The 23331-nt window shown below is 36.1% G+C and overlaps 1 protein-coding gene across 1 annotated transcript; it reads left to right on the top strand.

Moving 5' to 3' along the window:
• The first annotated feature begins 1309 nt into the window (after positions 1-1309).
• Positions 1310-21906, top strand: LOC128605745 (uncharacterized). Its single transcript, XM_053621458.1, has 9 exons — positions 1310-1440; positions 3201-3304; positions 4259-4295; positions 4371-5258; positions 8096-8146; positions 8356-8444; positions 8898-8934; positions 9012-9622; positions 20652-21906. Exons 1-9 carry the CDS (start codon positions 1434-1436, stop codon positions 21441-21443), a joined length of 2616 nt encoding a protein of 871 aa, XP_053477433.1. The 5' UTR covers positions 1310-1433; the 3' UTR covers positions 21444-21906.
• Positions 21907-23331: the final 1425 nt, after the last annotated feature.

The following is a 23331-nucleotide window of genomic DNA, read 5'->3' as shown; positions in this document are numbered from 1 at the left end:
TTAAAAGATCTTAAAGTGTGAATCCAATTCGTCAATATCCGCCTAATACCGCTTCTGTGTGTCTAGGTGCCCGTCTGGATCTGGATCTGGACACTCACTATCAGCTCGCTCATCTCACTGCTGACATCATGGTGCTACTTAACGTTCTTCGCAGCACCCCCTCTGGAAATGGAAATGCGGGGTCCCCCCCCGATACAGAATCCACCCCGTGAATGTGTGTATTGACGCCTCTACACAGACAGAACCTCCCGCCAGCTTTCAGTCTGAGGAAGATGTCACCTTCTCTGATCTGGGCTCTGACCATTCTTCCCTCTTCTCACCTGTCAGTCCGCCCCACTCTCAGTGGTCTTCTTATTTCACCTTTGCTGACTATCCCATGTCCCCAGGACACACCCCATTTTCTTCCCCCTACCGCTCTCCTCAAGATTACGCACCCACCAGTCCTGTGAATTATCAATAAAATTACATATTACTCATACTAGGTCTCCCTCATGTTTATTTTATGTCATTTTTATCCACAACAAACTACAGTTCCTAATTTGGAGTCACACCTGCAACCAGCCTGGTCTCATCTTTGGAAAGTGAGAAAGGCCAATCAAAAGGCCAAAAAGAAGTTACAGAAAGTACTACGATTAGTGTCAGAACATTACCGGAGCTTCCACCATGAACTTCTGTTGCAGTCAAACTGGATGATGACTTTCACAAAGAATTTCATGGTCAGGATCAACTTGTGACTACTATCCCTGATAACGCCCCAGAAATTCCAGCACAGGAAGAACAACCAGGAGCAGATTTGCCCGAGTCTAATTCCAGTCACACTACTATCATTTCATCAAAGAGGGTGAAAAACAAGGTCTGGACGAACTGTCAAAACCTCACAGAGAAATCAAGATTTTGTGTGAGAGAAAAAGAGAGAGGGGGGAAACACACAGTATAAAATGTTTGAGAAAAACGTTTGTGAAAAAAAAATGTGTGAGGGAAGTGTGTAAGAGAGAAAAATATGTGTTTCAAGCTACAGGAATTTCATGATTCCATGTTCTACATGTTAAGTAACTCATAAGGAAGGAAGGAAGGAAGGAATACAGTTCCGTTATGCTGGTGAATGTAATGTGTAAAATACCCATTAGGGGGCGGTCGTGTACCTGTAAGTGAGTAAATCACAGTTTTTTATATATATATATATATATATTATTAGTACAGTATTTATTTTACATGTACAGATTCGCTTTAATGAAACATCACAGAATCCTTTTGCTTTCAGGGAAATAAGGGAGAAATATTTATCTCTAGTTCCGGCTTGGTGACGTCCCAAATCCTGTTTTGTGTAAATACTGCTGTGTGAGAGGAAAGGAAAGTGAAACTGATCATTCAGGGGAAACTCTGAGAGACAGTGTGCTCCACACAGCTGAGAGACTCCGAGACCCACAAGTACCATGGCAGGTCAGAATTACATTTCTATTAATTTGATCATATGTCTAGATTAGGATTATAGCTAATGCCTAAAGTAACCTCATCATGTCTAAACATTAATTTTATTGTTATTAGCATATTTTATTTCTTGAACCATTTAATTTTATTAGGACTCGTTTTAAAATCTAAATCTAAATTTTAGTCTAGCCCTGGATGTTTTTTTGCCTGGAATTGCCCAGGAACTTAGTGGAATTAAACAAATGATAAAATCTCAAATATATCACGTGTTAATTTTTAACACAGCTGCGTGTCTAGTTACGGACAACACATTTTGTCTTGCTTTCAACACCTTTAACACATATTGGAGTTGTTGCATCTTCGTACAAATCTCTCTGCCATCTGGGAAGACAAGAGTCCCACTCCCTTCTATTTGAAAAGCTGTAAAAGAGCAAAAACAGTGTTTGTTAGTTGTTTGGTACAAAATATGGGCAAATGCCTTTGGGCTTTAACTGAGAAGTTGTGTACAGAATCCCAAATTGTGTAATTTTGCAGATGTGACCTCCGCTCTCCTAATGAACAAAATGGTGCTGTAGACTCACCAGGAAAATCAAGCTAACTTGCGAATATTTATTTTCCTGCCTTTAGAGATAGTAGAAAACATTACAACCAAAACCCCATCCACTCTTTTTGTCACGTTAACCTTGTGAAGAACTTTTGGCCTCGACATTACTGAGCTAACTAATGACACTAGAAGTGTAACACCAACACGGAGGAAGCAGTACGATATTCACTTTTGAAGCAGTCGCGATAGGTAAAGTTAATTATCACTTGCTGTGTTACTGTTTTCCAATGAATACCAATGAAAATTTCTCGAGAGCTCCCTGCTTAAATATCACAAACTCGGCCAGGCATTTTCAGCGGCGTTAACACTATATAGTGATGAACGCTAACTTACCTGTGGTCATTTCGTTTCCTCGACTCAGGACTCTGACTCTTTTTTTTTTTTAACACATTTATTAGATAATTGGAAAACATGTTGAAATAGTAATAACTAAAAAAGTGCATAGGATATTAACACATCCTTTCTGAGTGTGCACCCTTCCTTGCCCATGACACCCCCCGTCATTGCCGTCATCGACTGAAGATGTCAGGTGTGACTGTCCCTCTGAAATGAAAAGTGAAATGAATAAAAGTGCTTGAAGTGGGCTTCCATCCATTTGTGATATTGTTGTGCGTCATGATTTATTTAAATATCTATCACAACTTTTAGTACTGGCTTTACAGTAATCATTACATGACAGACGATGAAAAGAAACAATTCAAAAAAGCACTTCCATTTTATAGCCCTCGTCTTGGAAGACTCAGGAGTTGGAATCTTCTTATGGCCGTTTTAGCAAAGCATTTTCTCTGTATCCCCTTTACAGCTGTTTAGTAATATTCTTTATTAATTTTACTCTACATTTCAATTAAGGTATTTTTCACCGCATTTCCTTCATGGGCTTATCTTTCCCCCCAAAATTACCAAGTTAAATATTCACACTGAGATATCATGTTGGCAAAATTACAAATAAATATTAAAAATCTGTATTGAAATTACTGCCTTATGCTTTTCCTTGATTGGTCTCATATGATAAAGTTGCAAGAATTACTTTGATCTATTGCATAAAAATTGTTCTTGCAGCACATGTTATTCTTGGGGAGAATAAGCCCACCCAATTTAGCCCCTGATGTTTTCAAATCCTAAAAACGTCCCTGGGCCTGAACATATAATTTCTTTGACTCTCTTACAGTTTCCGAAAGTGAGCACACAGAACAAGTAAAGAAGTACAAGACCTGGCTGCTTTCTCCTAAACTGTTGGGATGTTTTGTGCTTGTGGCAGCTTTTGGGATTCACGTAAGTTGAAATGTCATGACTAACATGATACTTTTATTATTAAACCTAAAGTTACATTATGTGCAAGAAAGGGACATGCAGCCTAGCATTAAATGGTGCATAGTGGTTATTGAATACTCCATCTTGTTCATTTCAATTAAATTTCATATGTAAAGCGCTTTTAACAGTGGACATTGTCACAAAGCGGTTAGGGTTACGGTTAGAAAAAAAGCACCTTGTTACAAAACGTAGACTGGAGGCGGATGCAGGTGCAGGTCAAAGTCTTTATTAACAGTAGACAAACAAACACAGAAAACGCGGTCTTCACCAGGAAAACAAGAAACTAGTACCGTGGCTTGAAACTAGAGCAGGGCATGAAACCAGACCGCTCAACATGCTAACGCATTCACTATCGTAATCAAACATAAACGGGAACCGCATTAGACGTTTGGTACAAACTATACCAACTATAATACTGCGCGAAGTGCGCAGTCACACGGGGGTTTTCAATAGCAAACCTGATCAAACCAAAACATGGACACCTGGGGCAAATCAGAGACATGATCAAACTTAGTTCAATGTCCAAGCGGGAAGCGAACGAAAACAAAAGAGTCACGTGAGTAGTCAGAAGCCGTGCCGCAGTGCCATCTGCTGGCCGTGGCGTAACAACCTTGTTTTAAATAGGTAAGGACACATTGATGCTTGTCCATGAATCCAAGATTAGCTATAATTAGCTAATGAACATGGTAAATAAACCATGAATGCCCTACCCATGAAGATATTTGCTCCCAATTATGCAACTACATGAAAATGAACTAAATATAGTATTTACTTTATGTTGGTGCTGCATGTCTCCACTAAATATCTGGATTCTGTTTTCACCAGTATGTTGAATCAATTTTGTACTTACCAAGTTGCTTTAGTATTTACATTGTATATCTGACATAGACCACTCAAAATGCCATTTTCCAATAGATTTTGAAGCAACAGAGCAGCTCTTCAAGTGAGCAAGGTATGTATAATAATTTAAGAAAAAATATATTCCAAAAGTGCACCAAGAGATGAAACTAATTTCATGTTCTAACAGTAACAGAATTCAACAATGACCTTCGGATCTTGCTGATTGGAAAGACCGGTGTTGGCAAGAGTGCAACAGGAAACACCATCCTTGGAAAAAAGGCTTTTAAATCTGAGACCTCATCTTCATCTGTAACCACAATGTGCGAGAAAGTCCATGAAAGTATATATGGTAGAAAAGTGTCTGTTATTGACTCTCCAGGACTGTTTGACACTCAGTTATCTGCAGACGAGGTGGTCACTCGGATTAAGCTGTGCATTCCATTCTCTGCCCCAGGACCTCATGTCTTTTTAGTTGTGATTAAAATAGACAGATTTACAGAGGAAGAAGAAAAAACAGTTAAGATTTTCCAAGCAATTTTTGGGGAAAAGTCGTCCAGTTATACCATTGCTCTCTTCACTCATGGAGATCGACTAAAGGGGAAAAATATTCATCAGTTTGTACGCAACAATACAAAACTTTTCAATTTCATCAAGAAATGCAGAGGCGGATACCATGTGTTCGATAATGAAGATCAGAATCCAGAACAAGTCATCCAGCTCCTGGACCAGATTGATATGATGGTGACTGTAAATGGTGGAGATTATTACACTACAGAGATGCTTCAGGAGGCAGAGAGAGAGATAGAAGCAGAGAAACAGCGGATCCTGAAGGAGAATGAAGCACAGAGACAGAAGGAGATAGAAGACCTGAGGGCGAAGTTTGAAGGAGAAGACTTTGAGAGAGAGAGAAAAAAGAAAACTAAGCAACATGAAGAGGAAGCAAGAGAAAAGGCTGAAACATATTACTCTTATTTTTCAAAATTTATTCAGATTTTATTTGACATGATATTACGATATTATGGATTCAAACCACCAGGCCATGTTTCAAATTTCCACTTTAATAATTTCCATAGCAGTTAAATTCAATAATTACCCAATATAGTTTGTACACTAGTGATTGTAAAATCACTCCAGAATCTGTAATGTCTGACATGATCATCAAAAAAAGTGCTGTATTCATCTGTTTCATCTTCTGTATTAAGGCTGGGGTATTTTTGACATTAATCTTTGTTCTTTACATGGAATATGTATGTTCTTGTGGTTAATTGTTAAGTGTAGTATAACGTTTTACTTTGTAACATTCAGTTAAAGTCATTTTTGGAAAAAAAAAAAAAAAAAACCAAAAAAACCCCTGGAGTGTCAGAGGATAATATTAATAGTAATCAGAGGAATATAGTAATGAATATTCAATAACATGGAAAGATGCTACCAGTTTTTCTCTGTTTTTATTACTCAGGCACTTCTGAGGTTTATGTGCACATAATATTGAATAGTAATTTTCTCTTAAGTTACTTTAACTTTTACTTGAGCTATTTCCGAATAAGATATCTTTTAACTTCATGCTGACTTTTGCATACTTTACGGAACTCTCTATTTATACATTTACTAAAGCAATAAGCCACTCAAGGAATAAGCCACACAAATTCGAGTGCCTAAAGCCCCTTTTCAACATTTCAGCCAATCAAAATTTATTTATAAAGCACATTTAAGCACAACATAAGTTCAATCAAAGTTGTGCATGTTCTATGCAAAGTGTACCCTGCAACCATAAGAAATGAGACTTTTGATTGCTGATGTCTACTTTTATTATTATTGTTATTATTGTTGTCATTTTTATTATTTTTTATAATTTTTATTTTTCTGTGTACTGCTTATTTTGTGTACAGCACTTTGAGAAGCTGCATTTAAAGGCACTCTATAAAATAAGGTTTATTATTATTATTATTATTATTATTATTATTATTATTATTATTATTATTATTGCAATGGTTTGCTTCCTGTCTGAAAGATAGGGGCTTTTCAGTAAATGTAAGAACTTTTTCCTCTTCAACAGCTTCCTTATCTTGTGGTGTCCCTTTATGGTAATAAAATCACTGTAATGCACTTCCTCAAGTGGCTTGTTGCTTTTATAAAATGGCAAGAATATTTAATTTATTATTAATAATATTTGTTATAAACATTTTTTCCATCATATAATGTGGTCAAGTCAACCAGGCATTACTGTCAATCCTCTCATACTGTTATGAGTATAAATTAACAATAAGTTTCAGTTTCTAAGCAGCAGAAAGTTTGCGGAATTCTACAGACAGAACAATGGCTTAAGTATAACACTTTAAAACCTGGTGCATTAATATGAAATTACTGTAAATTCTTGTGATGCAGTCACAGGTGTGAGTATATCAAGGACTTTTTAACATGAATCTATTTTATAAAGTTCATATTTACTTATTAGGTTGATGCTTTTATTCAAAGCATCTGAGAATAGATACAGCTGAGCAGATGAGTACAAAGCACCTCATTTCATCTGCCTGCTCGAATGGGCAGATTTGAACCTACCTGGAGCCTGCCTAAATTATGAGTGCTAGTTTAAAGACTTCTCGGGTTTCCTGGCCATTTTCCTTTAAGGTTTCTCAAGGTCTTTATGTCAAGGCTCTAGCATTTATATTCTTGTTCCCCACTTTCTTAACATTAAATATCTTCTATGTTGTGCTGACTTGCTTAGTCTTGTGTCTTCATGGAGTTGTATTATTGCCATTAAAGTTCTTGTATTTGCTTCAACTTTAAGTAATCTCTCTCTCTCTCTCTCTCTCTCTCTCTCTCTCTCTCTCTCTCTCTCTCTCTCTGTGGTTATCTCCCTCTTGCTGAAAATGAAACTATTTTACATATTTATTCATGATCCTCTTTGTGCAAGTGTCGAATTTTCGGTATTTCCGGAATTTCTTTTTGTAACTCCACACTACTTCACATGACATGCGACTTGCCCTTAATGTGTTTTCCTAATACTTCAATAAATAAAATGATATACATCAGTAAGAAGGAATAGTGATCTTGCCTTCATTACAACCAATTGGAATCATAACTAGTGGTAAGTTACTGACAGTGTATTACAGCAGTGGGATGTGTACATTAATGTAGAGCTCATCTGTACAGTGCAACCTAAATTTGAGCTCAAATGTAACCTTAAATTTGAATTTTGTCCTGTTCAGCACTTACACCACACATTTTGCTCCCTGTTTACCATAAGATGCCAGTGGTTATAGAGAATGAATGCCTCTGTAATGCTAGAGTGCCTCAGATGTTGAACTGTTCATGATGTTTAAAATTTTACTGCTTTATACACACAGAGGTTCTATTCATATAGATATACACTGTACATGATTTATTCTCTGGTTTAGTAAGAAAATTACAGTATAATTGTAATTCACACATCTACTTTGTGGCATTAAAATTGAGTCAGATAGCACCTTATAATTCCAAGGAAATAACTATGTAGGATATGTTGTATTCCCTAGTTTTGCAAATGAACACATTTTAGGAATTTACTTTAGATCAATTTAATAAAAATGAAAAGCTGACAATAGTAAATGGCATACAGCAATTATTAAAACCCGAAAACTGCAATTGGTGAATTGCTGCTATTAGAGTATCTCTATTAATTTTAATGTCTAAATCATATGCTTTAACATATGATATCACAATAAAACGCTGCCTTAGCTTCCCTTCACCATAACCTTAAGAGTTAATCATTTTTCTCACACAACTTAAGCAGACTAAGATCAAGCTTAGTTCATGACTTGGCCAAGTGCAAAAACAAAAGATCCTGTTTTGTGTAAACGTCTTTCAAGGAGTGGAAATGAAAATGAAACTTATCTTGCAGGGGAAAACAAAACTCAGCCTCTGAGAGACAGTGAGCTCCAAACTCAGATCTGATAGACTCCACAACGTCTACAAGCAAGATGACAGGTGAGGCTTATGTCTAAAAATGTTTTCATGTCAGTTTTAAAATTATATGTCAGTTAAATGTCAGTTTTAAAATTATAGAAACTTTGTGGTAGCCCATTTGTGTTTAAAAGTTCATGTTAATTACAGTATTTAATAATAATTGTCATATGGTTATGTTTATTGCCATATTTTGAGTCACTTTATTTGAGCCTTAACATAAATATTCTCAGGACGATTAAAGCAGTACATGGCCTGGCTTCTTTCTCATAAACTCCTGCTGCTGGCATGTTTTATGGTTGTGGCAACTTTTGCGATTCAGGTAGGATGAAATTTCACAACTGACATAATACTTCTCTTATTAAGTGTACTTATTATATGCAGGAAGGAGTTTTAGTTTTTGTGTGTGTGTTTGTAGTTTTGTATTTTTGTATTATTCTGTACTACTGTAGCCTAGGATGACAATAGTGAAAAGTAGAAACACACAACATGAAATAAAATACAGCAGTTGCTGAATGCTGGATGCTTTAATGATTGTTTTTTCATTAAGACTGCTTGCTGACCACAAATGACCATTTGTAGAGAGATGAATACAGCATAAGTGAATAGTCCATGAAGATATTTGCCCCCATATATGCACCTCCATCAAATAATTACTACTTTATGCTCCTAAATTGCACCTAGAAGGTCACTTATGATATAATTTTTGCATATTGTATAGTTATATGTACTATACATTTGAACATATAACAGACCACTCAAAATTTTCCCACAGATTTTTATGCAAGAGAGCAGTTCTTCGAGTGAACAAGGTAGGTATTGTATATTAACATAAGCAAAATTATTCCAAAAATGCAAAAGAGATTAAACTAATTTCATGTTCTAACAGTAACAGAATTCAACAATGAGCTTCGGATCCTGCTGATCGGAAAGACCGGTGTGGGCAAGAGCGCAACAGGAAACACCATCCTTGGAAAAAAGGCTTTTGAATCTGAGCTCTCTTCTTCCTCTGTAACTACAGAGTGTAAAAAAGCTGTTGGAAGTGTATATGGTAGAAAAGTGTCTGTTATTGACTCTCCAGGATTGTTTGACACTCAGTTATCTGAAGATGAGGTGGTCAGTCGGATTAAGCTGTGCATTCCATTCTCTGCCCCAGGACCTCATGTCTTTTTAGTTGTGATTCAAATAGGTAGATTTACAGATGAAGAAGAAAAAACAGTTAAGATATTTCAAGCAATTTTTGGGAAAAATTCTTCCAGTTACACCATGGCTCTCTTCACTCATGGAGATCGACTAAAGGGGAAAAATATTCATCAGTTTGTACGCAACAATACAAAACTTTTCAATTTCATCAAGAAATGCAAAGCCGGATACCATGTGTTCGATAATGAAGATCAGAATCCAGAACAAGTCATCCAGCTCCTGGACCAGATTGATATGATGGTGACTATAAATGGTGGAGATTATTACACTACAGAGATGCTTCAGGAGGCAGAGAGAGTGGTAGAAGCAGAGAAACAGCGGATCCTGAAAGAGAATGAAGCACAGAGACTGAAGGAGATAGAAGACCTGAGGGCGAAGTTTGAAGGAGAAGCCTTTGAGAGAGAAAAAAAGAAAGCTCAGGAGGAACATGAGAGACAGGCAAGATGGTATGCTGAGAGAAGCACCTCAGTGTTTGGAATGATAGGCAATTTTTTAAATGCAGTTTACACAGAGATTCGTAACCTGTTTTAAACAACATGACCAGATTTGCTTTTAAAGTAATAATATAGTCTCAGATCTACTTTGACTGTTACTTTTTTTTAATGATACTAAAAATGATGTGTGACAGCGAGGCCACAGATTATTGTATTTTCAATTAAACAAAATTATTCTTCTAGATTTAGTGTTATTAAAATCCACAATTAAATGGATTACTTCCAAGTATTCCATGGTGACGGAATTATTTTCAAGAAATTGGACTAGTGATTATAAGCAATTTTTTAAAGCAGTCTATAAGCCAGCATGGGCAGCCATAACAGGAATGAATAGCAGTGATGCAGGCTGAAACATTAACTATAATACTGATTTGTTGATATGAACTTTTCTCTGTCTTTTCCTCGTATTGACACTGTTGTAAAAACAGTATCTTCTGGTTGACTTTAATTCATAATAAAGACTTTTAAGGGACTTGATGAAAATGCTTATAAAAAGCTGATTGTATTTTGAATGTCTATAAACTCCTTCAGCAGGACAAAAAAGTCACGTTCAGCTTTTATGTGAAATCATCTATTGTGTATTTCTTTTTTTTCCCTTTTCTTTAACTATTGTGACGTTTAACTAAAACTAACCTAACTAGGGTTCCTTTATCTTTCCATCTTTCATGTAGACACTTGCATGTGAGTTCCTTCTCAAACGCAAGCTGAATGAGCTGGGCCTTATGCGTGTGGCGCATAGAACATCTTGTGGTCTGTGAATACATTCCTCCAAACTGGAAATTAATTTTCACACATGGTTGAAGCAGTTAAGCGGAAGTGGTCTTCAAAGCCGTCAGTACACTTGGCATTGCTTCTAATGTTTTGTGGTACTTTGAAAGATGATTTTGTGTTCACATTTTCCTCCTTTTTTAATTTGTGTAGAAATTAGCAACAATACACTCTGTCTCAACAAAGGTTGATTTTGTTAATGACATGATGTGCTGGAGTAACTTCAGATTCAAAAAGGTATCGCTCTCTGGATTCAAAGCAATCAGCGATTGTGCAAGTTGTGTGTTACACTCACCGAAGCAAAACAACAATGTCACATTCAGCTTTTATGTGAAATCATCTATTGTGTATTTATATTTTTTTTTTCTTTAACAATTATTACCTTTATGTGAGTGTTTTTTGGGTGCATATACAAAATAATAATAATGGGAATAAAAAAAACTGAGGGACTGTTTTCTTCCTTTGTTAGTTTGTTAGTAAAGCATGCATTAGAGATGTAACCAAATATGAACACATTATTCAGAATGAACAGATAATGTGTTCTAAAAGGATACAAATACAGATACAAAATATGAGGCGCTCTGTCAATGTAATGTTTCCAGGAATGCTGATGCAAGTGTAGATTTTCTTCATTAGAATATACACTAATAAATCAAACTATAGCAGGGAAAGAAACAAATCTATCAAAATAACAATAAAGGAAAAGATTAAGAAAAGTCAAAGAAACACAGGAATTGATTACAGACTACACAAGAAGAAAGTAAAAAATGTGACTGAGGGTACACTCTGGTGGTCTGGGGATGGTGGAATTGTCTATGGTGAAGATAATCGTTGCCGAAGTAGACTGAATGGAGTTTGTTTATGCACATACTAGAACGTCCAGATAGCGCGGTCTTACAATAGTCAAGCCTAGAAACTATTAACTATGAACTAGTTTTTTTCTGCATCATGTAACAGTATATTGCTTAGCTTAGTAATATTTCTGAGATGAAAAATGCTATCCTACTAACATTATCCACTTGAGCTTCAAAGGTGTAACTGAAGTCAATAATCACACCAAGGTTTTTTACTGCTGCACATAGTGTAACTAAAAGGCCATCAAGAGTTACTACATAATCAGAAAGCGTAATTAGTGTTGCCCATGTCCCTAGTACAGGGGTGGGCAAACTTTTTGTCTCTAGGGCCCCATCAATGTATTGACACTCAATTACTACTGTACTGTAAGTATACATGGACATGCAGTTCTGCCTTCTTTTTTATTTATTTATTTATTTATTTATTTATTTATTTATTTATTATTTACAATTGTACATTTCTATAACACCTCAAACAGTTTTCTGCATCTCTACCCTTGTGCATATCACTGGATATATGTAGAAATATTACAACAGATGTGTAATAAACAGTTCTGAAACATTTGGCATATTAAGGAACAATTTTCTTTTAATGTCCATTGTGAGTCATATTTACAATTATCAAATGATCTCAACTGCGCTCAAAATGAGCCTGGCCCCGTCTCTTGGCAAAGGTGTCAAAGTCTGGTGTAATCTTTGATGTAGAAATCCTCAGAATAGCTCACAAGGGGTTATTTGTTAAATTTGCTCTGTGTTGGGATTTGTTGTAGTTCGTGACTGAGGTTTGTTCACACACAAAGTCTCTGATGTCAGTACTCTCATCTAGTGCTATAGAAAACAGATTGAAGGCATCTGCTTTTTTCACTTAAGAGATTAGCTCTTCAGCTATCACTTCCACACACCTTGTTATGGTTCTTCATGATAAGCTAATTTTAGTACCAAGTTGTAGTACCAGGATAAAGTATATCAGCAGTCCCCACCATGCAGTCCTTCACAAACTCCCCATCTGCAAAAGGATTGTTATGCTTTGCGATTGTTATTATTTTTGTGCCACTACATAACTAGCCTTCATTACAGAGTCTTGAGTAGAGCACTGTTTAGTAAATGTATTTTGTTGGGCTTTTACATTTCAAAGCTTTGTTTGGCTTTTCTGAAGATGACAGGTTGACAACATAGTTAGCATGCTTGCTAACGAGGACTGAGGTTGTAGTCTTTAAAAATAGCAAGACTTTCTTGGCATATCAGACATACTACCTTCTGTCCGATACTGGTGAAAAAGCATTTTTCCAGACATACCACCTTCTGTCCGATACTGGTGAAAAAGCATTTTGCTGTCCATTTTTCATTAAAACATTTGATATTTGGAATCTACTTTTCTTTATGTTCATGCACTCATTTTTCACTCATTCATGTCAAGGCAGTAGTGAATTAGATATTACTGAGCCCATTTTAACTCTGAATGTATATACTGTAATATACTGTACTGCAGGCTACACCGCCATCTGTTGGATTTTGTTTGTATTGCATCAAATTAGTCATTTTGGACCAAAATCGGGCCGCAGTTTGCCCCCTCTGCCCTAGTAAAAGAACTTCCATCTTGTCCGAATTAATAAGTAGGAACTTACCAAGCATCCGGGGTCTAAGGTCCTTTTCCTTTTTCTCAAATTTCTTAAGAGGAAGTCTGTCATCTGCAAAACTGTAACAGACTTTATTGTTTCCTAAAGATGGAAAATGCCTTGTTAAATGATTTATGTCACTCCCAAAGTGCACTCCTTTAACTGCAGAATGCATTAATTTAGGGTTTGTCATGGTGTGAGACTCATATGCTTCAGTTTCCTTTCTGTTTTTTACTCTTTTAGAATCCTTAATCTCTCTTGAGGGCTCAGATGGCAGCTTTCAGTTCAGCCAGCATTTCTGTATCTCCCTGTCCTTCTTCTTCTTCTCTTCTTTTTCTTCTTCTTCTTCTTCTTCTTCTTCTTCTTCTTCTTCTTCTTCTCCTGTCACAATTAATTTTCATTTCTTTTGAAGATGCTTTCCACATAACAATATGTGTAACTGGTGTAGTTTTACTTCATGATCTGCTTGTTCTTATGTTCTGTCTTTTCTTAAATATATAATAGCTTTTGATATATGATAGTCATGTACACCTTTTTAATGAACTTGCCAATACAAACATCCTTGAATTTGTAATCATGTATGAAAAGAAACAAAGTATACTGGATCTGTGTCACATCTTGCTTTTCCTCCAACAATCCATCGCTCTTACAGTATACATAGTTCATTGCTGTACTAACTTTTCTGTAACAGCTTTTACATGCTAGTATTCTTAGATTGTGACCTACAATATTTGGACTAGCATGATATGTTTCTTTTTAAAGAAGGCTACAAAAAACTTCTGTAAGTTGCTCTGGATAAGCTCACTAAAAAAGTTCAATGCTTTTTTAAATCTAGAAATCCTACGTACACAGGCCAAGTGGCACACCTCAACTATGCCCAAACTCAATGGTATTGAGATTGGTCATAGTTACATCTTAATGTCCTTATGGACATTTTTGTCTTTTTAATTTTTTTATCATTCTGTCTGTGTTAATGCAATAAATTTAGCATAAATTTTGCAAAAGGTGTGTATTTTTATTGGAATTTTAATATTTCACTCTCATTTGCTTTCATAAATCTATTGTAAATGAGGTACACAAAATAGTTACACTCAGGACCTTATTTACAAAAATGTCCTCATTGAAACCCATTCAAACTGCAATATTTAATCCCCATGAAGTTTAAGAATAAAATCATGAATTCTGTGTTAATAGGCTTTTATTTTGTTGACAAGGTTTCAAAACACTGAATTTTTTTTTTTTTTTAATTCTGAAATGTGTAGTATTTTCTCAGGTTTAGCCTATTGGGAAAATACATTCAATTCAATTCAATTTTATTTGTTTAGTGTTTTTAACAATGGACATTGTCTCAAAGCAGCTTTACAGAAACATATAAACACAGGATACAGATTTTAAATCTGTGAATTTATCCCTATTGAGCGAGCCGGTGGCAAGGAAAAACTCCCTAAGATGAAATGAGGAAAAACCTTGAGCGGAACCAGACTCACAAGGGAACCCGTCCTCATCTGGGTAACAAAAGATAATGTAAAAGTAAAAGAAAGTTCATTATGGTTTTTATATGAAGCCTGTTTGTTGAGCTAGTCCACTGTTCACCAAAAGAGACCTGAGTGCAAAAATGTGGTAATTGCAGTCCAAACGATACCATCCTAAGCAATCTCTAGGCTGTAGCCTCCAGTTGATGAGAGCTCCATCCAGAGGTAGGGCATCAGGATGGATCAGGAGGGTCCGGAGAGCAGAAAGGGTCAGGATCACTGGCATCTCCATAAAATCATGTGTGGCTCGACAGAAGGAGAGAGGGAAAGGGAGGTAAAGAGAGGGAGAGATTGTTAGGTATGCTTACTATCCCGTGATGGATAAGACTGTGTACTTTGTGTATAAGAAAGTCTATTCATGGTAAGCTTGAGAAAACAAATCTGTTTTCAGCCTAGACGTAAACACTGAGACTGTGTCTGAGTCCTGAACACTAATTGGAAGGCTGTTCCATAACTGTGGGGCTTTGTAAGAGAAAGTTCTTCCCCCTGCTGTAGCCTTCACTATTCGAGGTACTGACAAATAGCCTGCACCTTTTGATCTAAGTAGGCGTGGCGGATCATAGAAGACCAAAAGTTTGCTTACGTACTGTGGCGCGAGACTGTTTAGTGCTTTATAGGTTAATAATAGTATTTTATAATCAATGTGAAATTTTACTAGGAGCCAATGCAGTGTGGATAAGATCAGGGTGATGTGATCGTATCTTCAGGTTCTAGTTAGGACTCTTGCAGCTGCATTCTGTACTAACTAGAGTTTGTTTATGCTCCTACTGGAACATCCAGACAGTATGGCATTACAGTGATATGATGAACACTGGGGGTTCTCTTTGTTTGGTGTTGGTCCCACCTATGATTCTGATTCTTTTACACTGATTTACAGTGATTAGTGTTTGATCATGATTTCTATTGTGCAGTGTAATAACCACCAGAATGTAGTGCTATGCAGAGTTAGCGTGTTATTTGTGTATCTACGTTTGGCTTAGTTCAATTTCTCCCGGACAAATCGGTTTGAAGAACCATGTAGGTAAAGGATCTAGTGTACAGGTTGATGATTTTGCTGAAGAAATTAATGAAGCTAGCTTGGTCTCTCTAAGGGGAGTAAAACATTCTAATTGTTGATCTGATATTGCTATATTATCATCTACAGGGTTAGTTATAAAACTGTCTGGTTTTAAATTAATAGTCTGAATTTTTATCTAATATTTTCAACTTTACCAATGAAAAAATTCATGAAATCTTTGCTGCTATATAATAATTGTGATTATGTGCCTGTTTCTGTGGTGGTTTTATTCCTAGTTAATTTTGCTTCCATGTTGAATAGAAATGTAGAATTGTTTTTGTTTTCTTCCATTAAGGTGGAGAGATAGAATTTTCTAGCATCACTAAGAGATTTTCTATAGTTCAGAAGGCTCTCCTTCCATGCTGTTTGAAATACTACAAATTTGGTTTGACGCCATTTACGTTCTAACTTCTGTTCTAACTACATTCTGTTTTAAGGTGCATGTGTGATCGTTATACCAGGGTGCTAGCTTTTTCTCTCTAATTATTTTTCTTTTGAGTGGAGCTACCTTATCTAGTGTGTAGTGGAGCGTTGACTCTAAGCATTCAGTTGCCTGATCTAGTTCTATGGGATCAGACGGTGATCCAATTATAATTGATGTCTCTGGGAGGTTATTGATGAAGCTCGGTGCAGTAGCTGACGTGAATGTTTTACACGGTAGCGTGGTGAGGTACAAATATTATTATCAATACGCAATTTAAATGAGATGAGATAATGGTCTGAGACAACTTCAGACTGCGGAAGTGTTACTATATTTTCTAGATTTAATCTGTATGTTAGTATCAGGTCAAGAGTGTGACCATCATTATGAGTGGGTCTGATTACGTTCTGATTGACCCCTACTGAATCTAAAGTGGACACAACCGCTGTTGTCAGAGGGTCTTCTGGGTTATCAAAATGAATATTAAAATCACCAATGATTAATGCTTTATCTACAGAAACAACCAGGTTTGACATAAAGTCTACAAATTCACTAAGGAATCCAGTATACGGCCCTGGGGGGTTGTAAAGAATAATTAGCGGAATTTACTTATTTTTTGTGGTTACATATGTTATACTGGTATAAAGAACTTCAAGAGTTGAATTTATGACCAGGTTTTTGTGTGACACCTAGATTATGACTATAGATGAGACCAACACCTCCTCCTCTACCAGTTAGACGGGGCTGGTGTATATAACTGTATCCAGGTTGACTGGCTTCATTCAGTGCTATGTACTCATCAGGTTTAATCCAAGTTTTCGTTAAACACATTATATTAAATTCCTGATCAGTAATGATTTTGTTAACAATAAGTGCCTTAGACTTAAGAGATCTAATGTTTAATAGTCCTAACTTCAGATTAATGGTGCCGGCTGTGCATTCAAGTATGATCTAATTTTATGTTAGTTAGGTTACTAAAACAAACTTTCTGAAATTTTCTATGCATTTGTTCAGCTCGGGGAACAGACACAGTCTCTATAGAATGTACTACAAGTGCTGAATTATTATTTGAACATTGATTATGTTAAATGTTGTTTGTGTTGGAAGTTGTACTTACAGTAGGCAGTCACATGGTGTGTTGCGTCTTGGAGATGTTGTCTGACAGGAGATCCGCTCCAAGGCTGCTGAGGTGCAGGTCTTCAGCACGGAACAACCTAGGACGCTCCCAGAACAGATTCCAGTTATTAACAAAGAGCAGTTTCTGTTAGTTACACCATGATATTATCCACTCATTTAAAGCGGAAAGTCTACTGAATATTTCAACTGTGGGGAGAGGTCCAGAGACGATGATCTTCGTAGATGATTTTCAAGACTTTCTTTCGTCGCAGCCTGATGTCGTTCACCCCCGCGTGCAGCATGACCGCTCCGATGCTCTCGTCCTTCTTCAGGATCCCAGGTATCTGCGCAGCGACATCGAGAACACGAGCACCAGAGAAACAGTGTGTGCGCACCTTACCTTTACATGAGGCGACACGGACGTTCCGCACAATGGAGTCTCCGATGGTCACAGCGTTTGGTTTGGTCTCACGGAGAGGGGCGAAATGGTTCCTGGGGAAAATGCATGCTTTTCGTTTATAATTCTGCTGTATTATAGGGCACTGCAAACCAACTGAATAAATGATATAATTGTGTGTGTGTGTGTGTGTGTGTGTGAGAGAGAGAGAGAGAGAGAGAGAGAGAGAGAGAGAGAGTGTTTGTACTGAAAATTTTACGTGTGAACAGTTTGAAAGAAAGAAATAATACTGTACTGGAAATCATCAAATCCCACGCCATGTATATGAGTTAAAGAAGGTTACTGAGCTTTGAAGATTTTTGCATTATGTAAAGAAACCAGCGTTTAAAGGGTAAAAATTCTGAAAATGAATGAATGTTTGGTAATTATGATCAGAACTGATGCTGGTAAAAAAAAAAAAAAAAAAAAAAAGAAGAAGAAGAAAATGAAGGTGGAAAAAAGTTTTAATATATAATATTTCTATGACAGTTTTTGACATGGATATTTTTGTCCTTTATGGCCCTGAGTGGTAGGTTTTATTTTTAAATCTGACACTGCATAAAAATATGAACGCATCAAAGTTAGTGTTGTTGTTAATCATTGATATTTAAAGACTGTAATAATCCAAGAAAAAGAAATCTGCTTAGCATTTAGTATATGGAAAATAATTACTATTTTACTTTTTTTTTATAAAAAAAAAAAAAAAAAAAAAACATCTGCGGCATAATGTAAACAAACCATCATTTAATGGGTTACAATTCTGAAAATGAATAAATGTTTGGTAATTATGATCAAAACTGATGCTGGTAAAAAAAAAAAAATCGACGTCGGTGAAAGTGGAAAAAAAAATTAATATATAATATGTTTATGACAGTTTTTTGACATGGACATTTTTGTCCTCTATCGACCCATGTGTAACTTTTGTTAATTCATGCACAAGGATTAAAATTATCTGTCATTCCAATTTGGGCCAACAAACAGGCTAATTGTCTTTTGTGAGCCTGGGGTTAAAGGAAGACTGAGTTTCAGAGATCCACCCCAACGAAACCGAAACACTATGAACATATACAGCATAGATGTAATGTGTGTGTGTGTGTGTGTGTGTGTGTGTGTGTGTGTGTGTGTGTGTGTCATGACCTGAATATTTAAACACAAGCTCCTACAGCAGCATCAAACAGGTACCACAGCGACTTCATAAACACCTCAGCACAGAGAAACACTTGATCTCTGCATTAGAATGAGTGCAATGGAAACTGAGAAAGGTGAGACCATTTAAACTTTTACTAGTAAGTTATTTGGTCTTAAAATGGCTTACTTTTAACTTTGTATACCATTTTAAAAAATTATGAGCTCTTAACGTGCATTATTGTCTTTTTTTTTGCATTGATTATTTCTTCCTTAAGTAGAAGTCTAACTTCCTTATTATATTTTAAGAAAAAGAAAAAGTAATCTAATCTAAATGCAATGTGATTAAGCCCAATTAAGATACAGCATTTAATAATTTATTACCCAGTATCAATGCATTTATATATAATTGTGTATTAAATTGTGCTAGTTATGACGACACAACTATAACATGAAAAAAAAAGAACAATAATATTACTTAATGTTGGAAAACTGAATTGTAAAGATTACTGGGTCATTTAACCTTAAAAAAATCAAAAATAGAAAATGTGAACTGAAGATATAATGAAATTGTAGGGTTTTTTGGTTTTTTTTGTTGTTTTTTTTTTTTTTACTTTTGCTGTCAAATGTAACAGGATGTAATATAAAAGAGAGACAATTTAAAAATAAAAAGACTAACACAAAATAACAATATGTGAATGAGAAGATAGCAAACAATGAAATAAACTTCTAATTAGCGTCTGCATAAATAGTCCTAGTTGTACTTATCACATTAATCAATGCAGATATGGTTTAAATGAACAATATTGCATTTATTGCAAAATGCTAAATAATCGGATGTGCATGAGACAGGAAGCGATTATAAACTCATATAAGAAGATTATAAACACTTTTAAACAGATTATAAACTAGCTCTTCTTTTCTCAAGCACATCCTATTATTTAGCATTGTATTTTTATATAGCATGATGACAGTTACTTGTGTGCACAAGTTTATAAACCCATGACATGCAAAATCGGCATAAAATCCAAAAATGTCATCAAATCTGAATGTGTGTACAGGGTATAAGCTATTTTTTTCACAATTTTAATTTGCTATGTTGATTGTCGGATTAATAAAAATCATGCTACTATTTGGTCAATTCTGTGTGCGCCAATAAAAAGGCAACTATGTGCCCATGGTTTAAAGGTCTTTGGGATGGGTGATGTCTCTGGTTTCTTATATGTGAAACCATAAATTACAATATTAATTAATAGTATTAATGAATATACTATTAATTAATTAATAGTGTAATTTATGCATTTGATATTGGTCTCAAAGTGCATTCCATAGTTTTGCTGAGTATATTCAATAAAATTTATTTGCATTTATTGCAAAAATGCAACTTGATATGCTGTGATTATATCAAACTGTCAGAAAGTGGTGCTGGACTGCTCTTCTATTGAGGAGATACTGCGAAAGAAAATGTACTTAAGTACAAGGACAAAATCACACATAACTGAGACACACCTCTGTTTTGCACAAACCCCACCCCACATGCGTAACTCATGCATAGCTTCTGCATTGTTCTTTAGTCGGTAGTTATGTCTGAGGTCTAAACACCAAACATGTAATGCATATCTAAATACAGCCCTGAGAGATAATATTCAACTGTGAAAGTAAATAAAGTAAACACTTTTAATATTGAGGGGATAGACTGTGTTGTATATATTACAGCACAGTATAAACCATATATCTTTAACCATAAAACGGTAAATCTTTTTTATTGGGAATTAATAAAGATATAAATAGACAACAGCGATGAAAAGCTAAATGTTAAAGGCCATTGTTATGCCTTATGCTCAATGCATGTGAAATAAATATAGAAATAATGGTATACTTGTCATTTAACAGTGCAGAGTGAGCAGGTGAATACTAGTGAAGTGAGGATCGTGCTGGTGGGAAAGACTGGAGTAGGGAAGAGTGCTGCAGGAAACACTATCCTGGGAGAAGAAGCATTCAGATCTGAGTTGTCCAGCTCGTCTGTGAGCTCAGACTGTGAAAAAGTCAAAGGGAAAATAAATGGCAGAAAGATTGCTGTAATAGATACACCAGGCCTTTTTGACACTGACATTTCAAATGATGAAATTACAAAAAGGATCAAGACATGCGTATTCCTCTCTGCACCGGGCCCGCATGTGTTTTTGGTGGTTATCCAACTGGGAAGATTCACAAAAGAAGAGGAAGCCACATTGGAAATAATCAAGAGTATCTTTGGTGATGATTCCCTACAGTACATCATGCTGCTCTTCACACATGGAGAAAGACTGGCAAAAAGTAAGATGACTATTCATGAATTCGTTAGAGAAACTCCTCAACTGATTAACTTTATTCAGACCACCAGTGGACGATATCACGTGTTTAACAATGATGTCAATGACCCAATGCAGGTTAACATGCTGCTTGAACAGATAGAGCAGCTGATTACAAGAAATGGTGGACATCACTACACAAATGAAATGCTTCAGATGGCTGAAAAAGCAATTCAAGAGGAGCAGTTAAGGATTCAAAGAGAAACTCAAATGGATGCTGAGCAAGCAAGAGATAAAGCAGAAAGAAGCAATATGTACAAGAAAACTGCTGCTGGTGTTGGAGTAGCTACTGTAGTTGCAGGTCTCACTGCTGCTGCAGCACTCCGAGGACAATGCACAATACAGTAATATATCATTACGGATCACGTCTGAAATTAAGTAGACTGGACAAGGATTATTGACTTTAAAATGTAAGGACAGGGAGGGTGACAGTAAATTTTATAAAAGATCTCAAAATTAGATATCTTCATTTCCTATATTGCATGCAGCCCTACACTGAGTTACAGTTCTAATGTAATGGAAAAGAGTGTATGTTTTCTATTGTTATATTCACTTACAAAAACAATAAAACAATGCATGAAGTAAAACATGACAATCTGTTTCATCTCTCTCATGTTCATTTTGACCGTCATTCTGATTACACACACCTAGACTCCATTACACAATCACAGCCACTCATTCCAACACTACATTGTGAAGTACACGCTCAGTGTCTTGAACCTTTAAACACACTTCCTGTACAGTGTCACTTGTTAATAAGTTACATTCTATTCATGTGAGCAATTTTTAAAGAAACTATTAAACTATTACGCTATTAAAGGAAATTTCTTCCAGGAGCAAAGGAGCATCTGAGACTCGTGTTGGTAGGCCATCAGGGTGTGGGGAAGAGTGCAGCAGGAAACATTATACTGGGGCGTGGAGAGTTTCGGTCAGACATCAGCTCCAGCGCTCTGACACTGCAGACCGAAAGCAGGGAAGGTCTGGTATGTGGGAGAAGTGTGATAGTGGTGGACACTCCAGGTCTCTTCAGTAGCACACTCTCAGACACAGAGATGAAGCAGGAGATGGAGAAAGCAGTGACTCTCTGCCATCCAGGACCTCACGCTTTTCTCATCATCATCCAGCTGGGACGCTTCACAGAGCAAGAGAGGCACGTGATGGATGAGCTGACTGAAGTGTTGGGCTCAAACATTAATCTCTACTCCATGGTGCTATTTACTTATGGAGACAAACTGAAGAACAAAACAATAGATCAGTTTGTGAAAGAGGATAAGTATTTGATGAAACTGATTGGCAAATGTGGGGGATGGTACCATGTGTTCAATAATTCTGACACAGAAAATAAAGCTCAGGTCAGTGATTTCTTGGAGAAAATAGACACCATGATCAAGAGAAGGAAAAAACACCCATTATATGTAAAGAGTGCAAGACATGTGCAATATCCATGGGCAAAAATCCTCTGCATTACTTTGCCAGTTGTGACATTATTAGCAATTACCATGATGTATACTAAGAAGCAAGTACCAGCAGAGTCACAGCCATCATCAGTAAAGGAAGTTGTATCTAATGAGGTGACTAAGAAGGTCATAGAGTCAGTTCCTGTCCAACCTGAAGATGTTTTGGAGACAAGTGCACGATTTTGGCAAATGCTACATGGGGTAGATTTCAACTGGAAAGGGCTGATTCCCATAGGTCTAGGGTTAGGGGCAGGCTGGTGGATCCTGCGGAAATTACGGAAATAACTCCTGCAATGTAATGATTGGAAACCTCAAACAGATAATGACATAATCAATAAGTTAAGATGGCTCTAAATGATTACCCACATGTTCTTCACATCAAACATTTAGTTTAATCTCACATAGTTGGAAGGGAAACCTATTATGCTTTAAGTCAATGTGCTAGATTTTGTTAGGAATGTTTATTTAATGGTCTAAAGCAAGATAGTTCTCATGTTTAAATGTCTTCTTCATAATCAATGGCATAAAATATTATTGAGGTGAAACTGTAGTGATTTTGTTAAATTGTTGTACAAGGGATTTTCCTTGTGAAATAAAGATAAGTTGTGTTTTGAAATGTGTTTTTGGAGTTGTTCATATGTCAAATGATCAAAACCACAACATTCACCCAAAGGTTATTTGCATTATATTGAACGTGAGCAGTGTCTGAGATATTAGCATATTTTTTTTTATCATTAGGATTTTATTTAAAAAAATAAAATAAAAAAAAAAGGTTTGGT

The sequence above is a fragment of the Ictalurus furcatus genome, chromosome 3 (genome assembly GCF_023375685.1).
Source record: "Ictalurus furcatus strain D&B chromosome 3, Billie_1.0, whole genome shotgun sequence".
NCBI classification, from domain to species: domain Eukaryota; kingdom Metazoa; phylum Chordata; class Actinopteri; order Siluriformes; family Ictaluridae; genus Ictalurus; species Ictalurus furcatus.
The sequence above is the reverse complement of the archived record's forward strand: the minus strand, read 5'-3'. Positions and strand labels throughout refer to the sequence as shown.

Bases quoted from the DNA above. Each gene is read 5' to 3' on its own strand.
- LOC128605745 (XM_053621458.1), top strand. The intron at 5,259-8,095 runs GTTAAATTCAAT...AGAGACAGTGAG, and splicing joins CTTTAATAATTTCCATAGCA to CTCCAAACTCAGATCTGATA. The intron at 8,935-9,011 runs GTAGGTATTGTA...ATGTTCTAACAG, and splicing joins CAGTTCTTCGAGTGAACAAG to TAACAGAATTCAACAATGAG.